Source organism: Mus musculus, chromosome 13 (assembly GCF_000001635.26).
Source record: "Mus musculus strain C57BL/6J chromosome 13, GRCm38.p6 C57BL/6J".
NCBI classification, from domain to species: Eukaryota; Metazoa; Chordata; class Mammalia; order Rodentia; family Muridae; genus Mus; species Mus musculus.
Window position 1 is genome coordinate 11,754,855 of NC_000079.6, and position 14,541 is coordinate 11,769,395.

The 14,541-nt window shown below is 42.0% G+C and overlaps 1 protein-coding gene across 21 annotated transcripts in view; it reads right to left on the reverse strand.

Moving 5' to 3' along the window:
- Ryr2 (ryanodine receptor 2, cardiac) overlaps nucleotides 1-14,541 on the reverse strand; it is a 553,847-nt gene that overhangs the window by 201,756 nt on the left and 337,550 nt on the right. For all 21 annotated transcript variants that reach the window (XR_003950437.1, XR_003950438.1, XR_003950439.1 and 18 more), the window contains 2 exons: nucleotides 6,373-6,581; nucleotides 4,817-4,991 (listed from right to left, as the gene is read on the reverse strand). Coding sequence is in view for 18 of the 21 variants with exons in the window: in XM_017315461.2 (XP_017170950.1) it covers nucleotides 4,817-4,991; nucleotides 6,373-6,581 (384 nt within the window). In the remaining 3 variants the exon portion in view is untranslated. The remainder of the gene's footprint in view (nucleotides 1-4,816; nucleotides 4,992-6,372; nucleotides 6,582-14,541) is intronic.

Here is a 14,541-nt window from a genome sequence, read left to right on the forward strand (position 1 = left end):
GTCACATGCAAGTATTTCTTCAAACAAGAACTCTGTTTGGATAAGCTTCAGAGTAGAAAGACTCTGAACACTTTTGCATCATCTCCCTTTTCTTGTGTCCTTCAACAAATTTCTCCCAATAAATATGCACTCTCTATGGAGACAAGGGATAGTTCTCACCACTTCACTTCACTTAATAAAAGCATGCCTGATAACATCCTTTCCAGGAGGGAATGTGTTGAAGTACTACAGATACACTTGCTTGCATGCCACATTCTTCAAACCTAACCCTCAGTGCTGTGTCCAGTAAAGAGACCCTGCAGCAGAAACCCTGCTTATCCCCCTGAGCAGTTGTGAGATTTATGTGGACCATCCTCCTCATAGTAATTGAGAAACCTCCAACCACATGTGTCCTCATTTGACAAGCATCATCTGCCATGTGCGGAAAAACTAAGAATAACACAGAGATACCAGCTCCAAGCTGCTCACCATCTACCAAGGGGCCAGAAGATAAGGGAAAAGGTTAAGCAAATCCTGTGCTATTTTTCCAAGACTGTGGTATTTGGAGCCGAGGGAGGATAGAAAGGGAGGATTCAGTACCATCTCCAGAACAGTTCGTGTCTAAGAGCAGGGCATTGGGACAATAGTCCTGTGGACGGTTTGACAAGAGACACTCAGGAGACTTGGACCTAAGTCCTCATTCCATTCCACCCTTAGTTCTACTACTGAACCCTCTGCATTCTGCATACATTCCCTGAGATTCAATCCCTTTTTTAAACACATACATGATAGACATTTTTTCAATAGTTAAAGATTTACTGAAAAGAACTTGGAAGTAAAAGACATTGAAGAGCAAGATTGGCCAGAACCAATGTCTTCCCATCTCAGTGGTCTTCTGCACATTTAGAACAATTCTGCTGAAGCTGTGAAGCTTCAGACTGGATCTCACACTTTCACTCTTAATACACTTTATGCTTTATCAACCACAAAAGGATGAAAAGCCCTTGACAGAGTTAAGCCTAGGGAAATAATTAATTTTAATTATCTTTAATGACTCAGGTGTCCATTATCTACATTCTGTCCTTCTTCCTCACTAAGAGTTTCCTTTTCCTGTTCTTTCTACACATTATGCTATACTTACACATATATTGTAGGCCAGGATCTGCAACTGAGGGTAAAAATGTAGTTGTTTACTCTCTGAAAAAAATCATATTTCTTTTGCACTGAATAGCATTCCATTTTGAACATGTACTAGGTTTTCATAATCCATCTGTTGATGGACAGCTAGGTTGGTTCCCTCTCTTTGCTATAGTGAACAGAGCAACAATAAACATGGATTATGGTTCTAAAGTAAAATATGTCTACAACTTTTCATAGAAGTACACTGGATTCAATTATAGATAGAAAAATAAGTAGAAATCAATTTACCTATAGGAAAAGAATGATTATCTTTGTTATATACACAAGATGAAATATGGGCAGCCATTAAAATTCATCTTATTACTCAATAAAGGAATAGTTGGGAAGTAGGAAAATGGCTCAGTCACTATAGCAACTGCTTCCCAGGCATAAGGACCTGAATTTAAATGATGTCCACCTACATAAGAAAGCCAGGTGTGGTTGTACATGTCTGTTAAGCCAAGCTCTAGAGGTCAAAGGCAAGAGAGATGCAAGAGCTAACTAGCCAGCCAATTACACAAATCAGTGAGTTCTGGGTTCAGTGAAAACCATATGGCTGAGAGCAACAGTGAAAGATACCCAATGTCTTTCTTTGGCTTCCAGATATACATGAACATACATACACACACACACACACACAAACACATATACCCAGAGATACTATAGACACAAATCAAACAAAACAGGAAAGAACAATAAGACTAATACAGCAGTGTCAAAAACTGAATCCTTTTAGGGGAAGAGTGAACAAGAGTGATTACACCATTTCTTATAGAGGTTTAGAGTTAGCATCTCTCAAGGAGTTGGTAAAATAATTAAATTCCATTTGAAATGTTTATGCCTTTGAATAGCATTTATAATAAGCTGAAAAGAGATTTATTTTCATAACATCTTTTCAATTCTTTATGAAGGAGATAAATATACTAAATATCAAATTTCTCTTGTCTTTCATATAATTTTATAAAAATGTTTATTTTAATATTATGTGTATTCTTATATAAATTTATGTGCATCACATGTGTCCAAGTGTCCACTGAGAGCAGAAGAGGATACCAGATCCCTTAGAACTGGAGACACAGGTGGTAGTCAGTTTCCTAATATGGATGGTGGGAACTGAACTCAGGTCTTCCTTGAGGGCAATAAGTACTCTTAATTGGTGAGCCAAATCTCTAGTCCATTTTAATTTAATTTTAATCTTATCAATTATAGAAAGCAACAAGTGAGTCATTTTCATGGAATTCGTATTAATAAATGGAATATATATAAATAAATTTTAATGTAAAAGTACCATAGACAGAAGTCAAATAACTGAACATAGCTATAATGTAGTAGAATAAAACTTTACTTATAAAAGCAGATGGTAGACAGGGACTTGGTCCAAAACCCTCAGTTTACTGCTCCTTGCTTCTGGTTACTTTCTTACTTCGAATACTACTGCATTTGTCCCAGCAAATATTTGGTAAACACCCAGGGCATGTTCTTGATCTACACACTGGGGCTACAGATGTGAACAAATTCAACAGAGCCTTTAACTGAAGTCCCTTATCAATGAACACACATACATAAAATAAAAATAAGTAAACAAGAACATAGCCACGGGGTGAAGCTTGGGAGCTCACTCAGTCTAAGGGTGCTAACTGCACCCACAGGAGGAATTTAGTTCAAATCCCCTGCATACACATAGGAAGTAGGCCTGACCACACACATCCACTGATAACTCCACAACTGCAGGAAGAGACAAAGACAAGAGGCTTGCTGACTACCAGGTAGCTCCCAGCTCAGTGAGAAACACTGTCTCAAGGGAATAATATCCCAACACAATGAAGCAGATCTCCACCAAGCTTTGTACATACCCAACATCTGTAAAACACTAGTCCCACTTCCCTGCCCTTCACATTTGTGATCTACTAGCTAGTTACCTTAAGTGACATTCTACCACTAGCAGCCTCGTGATATGTTTCTAAAGAAAGTTTTTCTGGCAGCGGGTCTTAGCATAATTAATGCAAATGAGTTCAGCTGATTATACCCGTCTGAGACGTGCCCACCCTGTTTGTAGGTCTGCGGGCACAGTTTGTTCGTCTTCTGGGGAAGCTGCCTCCTGTGGTATAGAACAGATGGCTTTGATGGGATTCTGCTTTCTCTGGTGTGAGCCTCTGGTCCCAAAGCAGAGGTTGTGTGCTGAGCATACCAGCACAGCTCAGAAGCTAGCAGCTTCTGCGATCTGAGAGAAAGCACAGCCATGAAAACAGAGCTGGGGCTACAACCAAGGAAGCTACAACAGATCGTGAGCATCAACTAAGGACCCTTCCTGAGATACAGACAGGAAGCCACATGTACAGCCGCAACAATATGGGACAAATTTTATTTCTTATAAATGTGAATCTGGGAAGCCAAAAGAAGAGGAGAGCTAATGCCCCTGTTTGGCTGATGGTGTGACTGCCTCCCTGTATGTTACTTAATATTAATTCCATTTTTTTTTTTCTTGTGAGATAACAACCAATGCATTACATTATTTTCGGGACCTGACAATTAAGAGGATGTCACATAATTTGTGTGCTAATTAGAACTGATACTGCAATAGGTTTCACTCTGGCACTTGTTTTTGTCTTTCCTCCTTTTTCATGCTCCCTCCTCCCCCACCCCATGTCCTTCCAGCCCCAGTGCTCCCTTTCCCGTGCCTTGTGTGTCCTATGACCCTCAAGACCTCCTTTCTCCCCTCTCATGGTTTCTTTTCTAGTTTTGAGACTTATATATAACTGGACCCATGTTCATGCATATGCACATATAGAAATATTAAAAACCCAAGAATGAAAAAGAACTTATTTGTCTTTCTGAGTTGGGGTGGATTATCAGTCCTATCCTCTTTTTTTTTTCAGAATCCTTTTTTTTTCTCACATCTGTATCTAATCCCATTGTGTGCATATACCATATTTCCACCCTCCGTCCATCAACTGATGGACATCTAGGCTGATTCCATTTCCTGGTTATTGTGAACAGAGCAGCAGCAGAGAACATGCATGAGCAAGCATCGCTGTGGTAAGACAAAGGATTCTCTGAGAATATCCCGAAAGTGATATAGTCAGCTCACGGGCTAGTTCTGGGGTGTTTGTTTGTTTGTTGTTTATTTGTTTTTAATTTAGTGTTTTGCAAAACCTCTACCCTGATGTCTTGATGGTAGAATTTACCCACAGAATAGAATTTAATAGTATCAACCTCTCTGGCAAACAGCAATCTACAAGAAAGTGAGACCTGGCTTTAGTCACCTTTGTCACTCGAGATTCTGACAGAGGGACTTGCTGAGCCATGTCAGATTCTCCTTCCTTTCTTATAAAGTTAATAGATAAGAAAATGCTCTAATCCACTGATGGACCAGGAATGTTCTGAATGAGGGGTTAATGTTGTGGGACACCATTGTAGTGGCCACCATTCTTTCTGCTGTACACACAGACACCCCCACCTCATCAAAACTCTACGTAAGTAGGGTAGGTGTCATTTCTGCTGTAATAATCTCAAGCATGCTTGACCAGATCAGCCACATGTCACCATAGTGCCCAGACATTTACAGAGGCAACTTACACACCCACTCACCCTAAAACTACTATTGGGCCTGGCCATGCATTGTCTGCAAACCCAAATGACAGAACACCGTGGCTCTTACCATCACCAACATCAAAGTCCTTGAATGCCAGCTCAGAGCCTGAATCATCCAGCAGGATCTCGCCGTTCAGAGTGAACATCATGGTGTGTTCATTCATATCAACCATGCAGCCCACGACGTCACCAGCTTGCCATGAGCGCCCGTAGTGTTCATTGCCCTGGTGCCACCGCTGTGCCTGTGAGAGGCGAAAGAGTCCCTTTTTACAGAGTCAGACAGACCAGCAGCAATAGGATGATCTCAGTTGGAACTACCAGTCTAGTGCCAGGCTGGGGATAAAGGGATGTCAGGGGAGTCTGAATCCCTACTGTGTACACAGGGGAGGGACTGTGAATAAACCAGATGCTATTTCATCCTTTTGAAAGTTGATCTAACTGTATGTACTATGGCTATGGACTATTCTTCTTTACTCCCGAATGTATAGTTAAGAGCTGAGAATCAAGCTGGGTGCCAACCACTAGAAAGAAAGAAAGAAAGAAAGAAAGAAAGAAAGAAAGAAAGAAAGAAAGAAAGAAAGAGAGAGAGAGAGAGAGAGAGAGAGAGAGAGAGAGAGAAAGAAAGAGAGAAAGAAAGAGAGAGAAGGGGAAAGGAGGGGAGGGGAGAGGAGAGGAGGAAGGAAGAAAGGAAGAAAAACCCCTTCTCATGTTTGCCTTTCTCAAAATGAAACCCCCCTTCTTGATGTTACTTAAACAAAATGAAATTCTGGAAACTTCTCAGTTCCTTTCTAAAATCAGCAAAGCTTCAAATCACACCTAAAAATACTCCGAAGGTATCTGTGAAAATGAACAAGCCCCAAACCAAACATGGATACCAGCCCACTTATAAACACACTTAGATACAACGTTTCAAATGTGAGTTTGGGTTACACTCATTTAAAGGTAAAAAATTACTCATATGACTTACTTTGTCACATGAATCCTTTGAATTAATTTGGAAGTGCCACCTTCATTGTGATTTTTACATAATGTGCTACTGCCTTTGTGTAAAATACTGATAATTGTCTCACTACAACATATTGCTTTTAAATTTTTAAACTAATGATGCATCAAAGGCATTACAACTCAGAATTCCCCTCCCACCTCTGTTGTCTCCTTACCCTACTTGTGTCCCCAGAGTTGAACATCTTTCCTTATCTGTAGTCTCTGAGTGAAGCGGGAATGTCACTTCCATTTCTGAAGGTTATTTCTTGCTCTGGTTCACTATGTCTGGTCACCAGCAAGAATGAAACCAAAGCCCAGTCCCTTTGTTTGTTTGTTTGTTTAGATAAGGTCTCTCTACACGAAGCCCAGGTTGGACCTGAGCTTGTGATCCTCCTGCCTCAGCTTCCTCACTGCTGGGATTAACGTATGCACCACAGAACTGGCTTCTTTACCATTTCTGATAGACCAGGAAGACCTCATTCTTTGACAACATTTTGCTAAATTTCACTGGTTCTGTAGGGCAATAAAGAATCCTGAGATGACTAAAGAGACATGTCCAAGGTCTGCTGTGAGACCAGAAAGGGTTTTGGCATCTGCACATACAAGCAGGGATAGGCCAGGACTCAGCAAGCTACTCACCTTAAAGCCATCAAAAGCAAAGGCACGGTCATCAGAACCCAGTTCTAGATCTGGTTGGCAGCCTGGCCTGCTCCAGCCCACCCGCATGTCTCCAGCAGTGACAGCCTCAAATTCAAAGTACCAGCGCCCAGCCTTCACCGCATAGGTCTTCTCTGCCCTGAAGATGCGGAACCTCTCCCCAGTACCGCTGCACACCTCGGCTCTCGAGGCTGTGGGTTCGAGAGACTGGAGATCATTGGGTGGGAAGTTAAGAGAAAAAGCAGGGCTTGACCTAACTCAGTCGTAAAACCCACTGGAAGGCTGACCACCCAACTCCACACCTCCTGCTTCATCATCTACCTTCTGGTTTGTCAGATAGAGCTATGAGTACAGTAGAAAGCCAGATTGGACTTCCTGGGAAAAGTGGGGAAGAGCTCGGTGACTGACCACACAGGTCAGTCCTCCTGCTGCCACTTTCAGAATGAAACTAACTACCTTTCAGAGAAAGAAAGCCATCCAGTCCTGGATGGTTTAGAAATGGAAGACTACCAGACCACATGAATTTGAAGTCTTAGGTGAGAAAAAAATACATTGTTCTAAAAAAAAAAAAAAAAGCATATAACCCCTGCCTTGTGCACCTCCTGTTGGCTGCCACACTAGTCAAACAATGAATCACCAGAAATGAAGGTACCCCAATCTCCTCCTAGGAGATGAAAAAGTTCCCGGGCAGTCAGAGAAAGAACTGTCTGGGAACAAGATTTACAACTTCTCCTGGTATCCTTTAGGTGGGACTGGCCTGTGAAGATGCTGGGGGCTGGGGGTGGGGAAGAACTTTCCTGGGGCTGCCTCATTATGCAAGTCACTTGCCTTCTATTGAAATTCAGATACTGAAGGTGGTTGAGGGAAGGGGCTGGATCTATTTGTCCCTCCTCTCAGTGTGGTCACATTCAATCAGTCTCTCTCTTCTGCTTTTCACCATTAATTTGGTTTGTTTCATTGACTTATGAAGGACAGGTGCTAACCGATCTTGTTGGGGCACTGGCTGTGAGCCTTACACTTCAAAAAAGTAGACATCTATGAGGCATGGTTTTGCCAGCTGCAGATAGTTTCTGCGATTGTGTGACATTTGGAATTCTGAGAACTTTTCAGAGAGTATATAAATGCTAAGGCTCTTGGGGGTAGTTATTGGTAGTTTAGGGAAGTTGACTGTAGTTTGTTAACAGCCATAGTCAAAGAAGAAACAAAAGGCAAGAAATTAGATTCGGGATTTTCCTAATGTCTCTCTCCACTCTACCCTTGCTTCTCTCCTATCTAGTGTTAGGAGGGGAAGCTGGGGTGGGGGAGGGAGAAAGAAGAACACAAAGTAGCAAAGGTCTGCCACAACACCCTGAAACCATCAAGCAGGCATTTGAGGGAGATGAATTTTTATCCCCCAGTTAACCAGTCTGAAGATCTTCCTGCAAATGTCTAAGGGGCTCAAAATTCATTCTCTGTATTTCTCTGGTTTAAGGTTAATAGCTGTGGTTTAAAGAAACAACCATTTGGCATTCTGCTTCTTGATTTTAAAAAAACAAACAAACTTCAGATAAAATGAAAATCTGGATCAACTGGAATTAGAGAAACCAAGCAATCTAAACTATATTTGGTGTATTTGGAGCCTGCAACACATGAGCTCAAGCGCCTGCTGAGCTGGCTTGAGAAACAGATTCCCCCCAGCTTCAAGCACCAGACCAAAGGAAGGCCAAAGAGTCACATCCCTATCAAAGACACAGAACTCCTTTCCAAGTAGAAAAGCCCACACCGTGCTTGATTCATAGACACTTAGTATGCAGCTCTAACTTGTGTGAGTGTGACAAATGATGTTTATATTCAAATAATAAATAGAATACTTGACACTAAAAATAACGAACCCTTTAGCGGGTACCTTTCTCCTGGACATAATCAAGGCTATTGGGACTCAAATCAAGAAAGTTGGGCAATAGATCTGATCAGAGGCTGTGTTCCCTGGACCCACAGAGCAGGAAAGAGTGGGTAGATGGTGACTGATGGGCAAGATTGAGGGTAAAGTCTTGGGTTATATTCTAATGTCCAATTTTCTCACCAGACCACAGGCTTAGAAGCCACCAACCACTAGAGGGCAGTGAGACCTAACTATGTTTGAAAATGACAAATTACACCCAGGATCAAGGAAGGCACCATTAGTCTCTAAAAGTTTTATACATTATCTAGAATGTGCCAGGTGTATTTATATCATACTTTAAAAATAACTGGTACCAAACCAGCCGCCCTTTCAACTTCCAGGCATTACATTTAGTAGAGTGATTCAGATCTCGATAAAAATCTTGTAATGAATAAGAACACATTCCACTTCAGATGTTTTAATACATCATTGAGAATAATACTGCTAAGGTACCACACAACTCAAATACTGATGCATGTTTCATTTGGAATATGTGAGCCTTCTCCTGAAAAGTGGAGAATAAATCAAGAGCTATAACCAATTGCACAAAGTTAGGCTTGATGTTTGCAACCTTTTCTTCATTTAATTTAATCAAATGTAAACCACAGCAGAAGAGTAAGTTACAAACAAATGTTTCTTTTTAAAAAAGTATTTATTGTTAACGTGTGCGTGCATATGGGAGTCAGAAGGCAGCTCTGGGAAGTCTAATTCTCGCCTATATTAACAGGGCTTCCAGAGCCTGAACTCTGGTCTTCAGGCTTTCCGAAGCAGTTGTTTTACCCAGAAGCTGCCTTTCCGGCCACAAATTGATGCTTTTAATCGAATCTAAGCAATCACGAGGCTGATGTGGTGTTTCACCATAAAATCTTTCACACCTTTTAATCTCTACTTTAGAAAAATCACAGCCTTTTCCCAAAGGCTTCCCAAGTAGTCCCTACCCCTCCCAGCATCCTCCCCCACCAATCTGTCCCCTCTCTCTGTTACCATAGTTACATTTCTACAGTAAACTGGGATGGCATAGCAAGCTCCTGCAGGACAACTTTTGGGGCTGGTACCCTCTGCTCAAATATCTCCACAAATCTTAGCTAGGGGTTCAATATATTCCAACTTTTGCCTTATCTTCCCTTCATGAGTGGCTGCTGTCTCCTGACCTGTGCCCTACATTTGGCCCAAGGACAGAACCATTTCTCGGGCCTTTCTGTGTGCAATCATGCCATACACACTCTCTGGATGAAAATGTCTCACTGTGATCGATAACTGCTGATATTTTGATTGGTTCAGATTCTAACTCAGAAAACAATGTCTCCCATAAACGATACCTCACATGGGTGAGTTAATCCTTTGTACCTACTTTTTGTAATGTGCTGTGTGTAATCTCCTATGAGGGAGACATATTATTAGGTTCAAGGGTGTAGCCATACATGAGAAACATAATTGAACCTCCTATTGCAACAGAACACAAACTTCGCCTCATTGGTCACCGCTTATGTGATTTCAGAAAGGCAGTAAGTGGTCAACTGTTTCTCTGTGTGTTTGTATGTATTCACGTGTAGGTATGTACATGGTGGGGTATTCAAGAATGTGCTCACGCATGTGGAGCTCAGATGTCTCTGTCAGGTGTCTCCTTTTATAATATAATATTTCTCTGACCCAGGATGTCACACTGAACCTGAAGCTCTCTGGCTATTAGACTAGCTGACCAGCAAGCTTCTGGGATGGACCTGTCTCCATCTCTAGGCACTGTGGTTAGAGTGAAAGTATAACAAATATATAACAAAATTCTAGGCCTTTAGGCCCAGGCTTGGGAATGTGACCTCTGTGACTCAATGCTCCAAGGTATGCTAATCATAAAACAGATAGCAACATTCCTCCACCCACCCGCTTCCTGGGTTCAAAGAGTGTTCATTCAAAGAATGTGCTATTGTTAGGGGCTCTTAGAAACTGTCTTGAGAGATAACCCGAACAATTACCAGGTATTCCTTGTGACTCTTGTGACTTTGCACTTCCTTGGGACTCTTAACTGGTATCTTTGGTATTTTCCAACAACGCCCTCCCCACTTCCTTGAGTTGTGGTTTCTTCCTTTAAATAACCCCTTACCCAGCTACTCTGGGCACCACGGTCCTCTACCCCTGCGTGGTGTATGATCGTGGGCCCGAGAGCGCTCTTGAATAAAAGTCTTCTTGTAGTTTGCAGCAAGCCCGTTTCTTGTGAGTGATTTGGATTGTTGCCTCTCCTGAGTCAGAATGTGGGGGAGTCCTCACGTTGTGGGTCTTTCAAGAGAACCAGCCCTCAGTTCTTGCCTATTTTATGTGGGCTCTTGGGGTCATTGTTAGCTTACAGAGGATCCCATTGGAATCCAGCAATGGCTTAGCTTATCACCTGCCTCCTGACTGTGCATCAGGGTGGGCTGCTTATAAAAGGACTGTCTGGCCACTCCAGCTCTCTCTGTTTCTGTGTGTTCCTGGTCTCTCCACATTTCTGTCCTCTGTGCCCCATCCTCTTCTCTGCCCTCATGGCTCCGTTCCCATCTGTCTACCTATCTCCATGTCTACATGTCTGCCTCTACCCATTCTCCATGTCCTCACTCATATCCATTCCCCCAAATAAACCCCCTTATTCCAGATCTGTTACATGGCATAATTTCTCAGGGGCACACCTTGGCACAGGCCTCACTGCATTATATTTCATAACAGTCACACTCAGTTTATCACGATTGTGTGGCAAATACAACACTGACTGAGCAATCTTCCTCCTAGCTTTCAACCAACTGCTAATGGCTCAATCACTAAATTCTTATAAGACAACTCATTACCGGGTCATCATCTCTCCTCTTTTCAGTTCCATATAGGAATATATGAATTTGCAAAACATACACACCACAGAGATCACAGAACAACCTGTGGCAGTTTCCTCCATGTAGGACCCAAGTACTGCGCTCAAGTCGAACATATCTCAGTGGTCCCAGTTCTTTTTTTCCTCCCTGAACTATACAGTGCTCTACATTTTCTTGCCTATGATCTAGCTCCCTTCCTGCTCCATTAACCCCAACTCTAAACCCATTCACTGCTCTACTGAGCTTGCTGGAAACACGCTTGCAGGCATGCAGCACTCACGCAAGCACATACGCACAGGTTGGCACCTGTATTAACGCGGTCCCTACATTTCATGAGACCATGAATGTTTCTCTAGAATCTTCCCTCCTATTCGCATTCTTTGCTCTAACCTTTGCTACTGATGCCATCCCCTGAGTAAAGAAAGCTCAGAATCCTTTGTTCCACCGATCAAGGGCACCTTAGCAGCATTCATTCCCTCCAAAGTCCAGAAAAGTAACTGTTAGCCTTCCTTCTAGGCTCCGCCCAACAGTTACCTAGCAACAGCCAGGTAGGCCCAGCTGCTATAAAAGGGACTGGTTGGCCTCTCCACTTTCTCTGTCCCTTTTCTCTCTCTGACCCCCTCCCCCTTTCTCCCTCTCTCCCCTTCTCCTCCTGCCAGACGATATCACAGTCTACAAAACATATCCTTGGTTTTATAAGACATATCAGTAACCTAAGGTGACAGTCCCCACAGCATAGACTCCGTGATATTTTTACCATGTCCATTCACAGGGCCCTTTCTCCAGCTCCAAGATACACAGAAAAGCAACAGCCCCTCAGGCACAGAAACAAACCAGCTACCCACGATTTTCCAGGGCAGGCAGACCAGGGCTGAAATGCCTCTAAAGGCCAATTCAGGATAACTGTCAAGATTTTACCTCCAGGTCCTAAATCTCACTTGCAAATGTGTCTGTATTGAACCTGCTTTAAAAGTTAGCTCAATGCAAATACTCTTCTCCACAGAGACAGTTGTTAAAGTCAACAGGGGCAATTCCTTCACCTAGCAGCTGCTCAAGGTAGCAGTAACTTTGTAATAAGCAACAGCTGAGTAAACAATATGACAGAGACACAGGGCAGGAGCTAGCCACAGCAGGTTGTATGGGGGGTGCGGCGGGGGGGGGGGGGGGGGATCCTCTCATTTTCCTAGAAATCTACAGGGTTGGGCTTATGTTCCTGGCTATGCATAGAATTCAAGAAAGACCTGAGCAGAATTTCCATCTGGCCTTATCTATGAAAGACCTTGAGACTATGAGCAAGCAACAAACAGAAGCTGAGGTGAAATTACAACAGGAAGCTGCAGCCTCTCCCTAGAGAGACACTTAAGGAAGACTCAGTCAATCCCAAGCTAAGAGGCCACTCTACAAGGTGACAAACACACTCTGCAAAATCATCTCTGAAAAATCCTTAAGAAAACAGTTACAACGTGCATGATAACTAGAGAGTTGCCACAATATATTATTTAAAATGCCCAGCTTCTCACAAAAGTTCTAGGGTATGGAAAGACAACAAAGTATACTACTATATACAGTATATCAGCAGTAGCCTGCTGCAGGCCCTAGGTTCAATCTCCAGAGCCAGTAAAAGCAAGAATTGAGCAGCCACCAATTTGAAGAGATGAGGTGCTGATAGCCATTAAAAGAAGGGTACAGAGACATGTGGATCTCCAGTGCCAGCAAAAACAAGAACCGACACCATCAAATTGAAGGGGTGAGGTGATGTTAGCAGTAAATCCTATCACCATTAAAACAACAATCTGGAGGCACATGGACAACTCCATGCCAGGAAACACAGCTAGTTCCATTGTGCAAAGGATTTATATTTATACATAATAATACTCTTCGCCTAAAGAACAACCTCCCTCCCGGCTCAGGGAGCGAAACCAAACCAAAACAAACAAAAACAAAAACACAAAAGCGGTTAAAGACTATGAGAAAGGGGAAAGCAGAAACAAAAGAGATGATTCCTCCAGAAGGCAGGCAGACAATGGAGGAGCAACCCTATGCTCTGCTATGGAGCGAGCTTTATAGTCCATTAAAACACAAGGAAATCACAAGAGATTCCTACACCAACATTCCTTAAGAAGATGGATACGAAGATTCTGTACAAGTTCCTGGCAAACAGCTTTGGCTGTACACAGGAAAATATCATAATCTATCAGGACTAACTAGAACTGCCCAAGAAACAAAAAACTTGATTTAGTGTTGAAATAATAATACTTTACAAGATGTCAAGAGAATAAAAAAGAAAATAAATACTCTTCTTGGCAAGCGACAAAAACATATATATTTAACATTTCACAACTATTCATGGCAAACTCTCACAACAAACTCTGCTCAGTGTGATGGATGATACATATTCTTAAAAAGAAGATTTCCTTAGCTACTGAGAGTTCCTAACTCTAATGGTTGTTTCCTGCCCAGAAGATGCACTCCACAGCCTCCCCTATCTTCCACAGTGTCCCTGAACTTTAGAGAGCCCTTACCCACCATTTCTTTTCAGCACTGGGTCTGTGTAAGAATATGCCAGTCAATAGTCAGGTATGGACAGAGGAGAAAGGGCCCAGGGGCACTATCACTCTCTGTTGAACTATTTACTATTAGTAGATTCAAAGAAAGGGGGACCACTGTGTATAGTTGTGTAACTCCTGATGGCCCCACTAGACTCCAATGGGGAGTTCCAACCCAACTGTCACAAAGACAGCCCAAGGTAAATTAAATGGTTTACAATGTAAACGTCATATATCTAGGACAAATGAAAGCATTGGTAATGAGAAGGGGAGGGAGATAAGACGGCAAGAGTAATGCAAAAACATATACATTAATGAAATTGTCAAGCAGCAAAGTCAATCAATGTAAAAAAAAAAAAAAGAAAGAAAAAAAATGAAAGAAAATATATTAATCCAGGGAAATAGTTCAAGGATAAAGAATTTTGTCTAGAATAAACAGTGTCCTGAGTTTTGGTCCTAGCATGGGAGAAAAAAAAGACCCTAACAAAATCTTATCTATTGTTAATACCAAGTCTAACAATGGAGTGTTAAAATGATTCCCTTGGACTGAGACTAAGCCGGCTGTCTCTCTCCCATTCTATTACACATTGTTATGAATGCCTCACACACTCAGAATTCAAAAAGTAAAATACAATTATTGTAAAAGGAAAACAATCAGACTTTGTTTTGTTTATATAGAGAAAACTCTATGAAATTTATAAAAATAAACAGCATATACACACTCACTTGCACACCTCTCCAAATCAGAGACTATAAAATCAACATACAAATATCAACTGTATCTCTCATTACAGAACACCCTACTAAATAAAGTCAAAGCAAAACTAGTTTCACCTACAATAGCATTCGA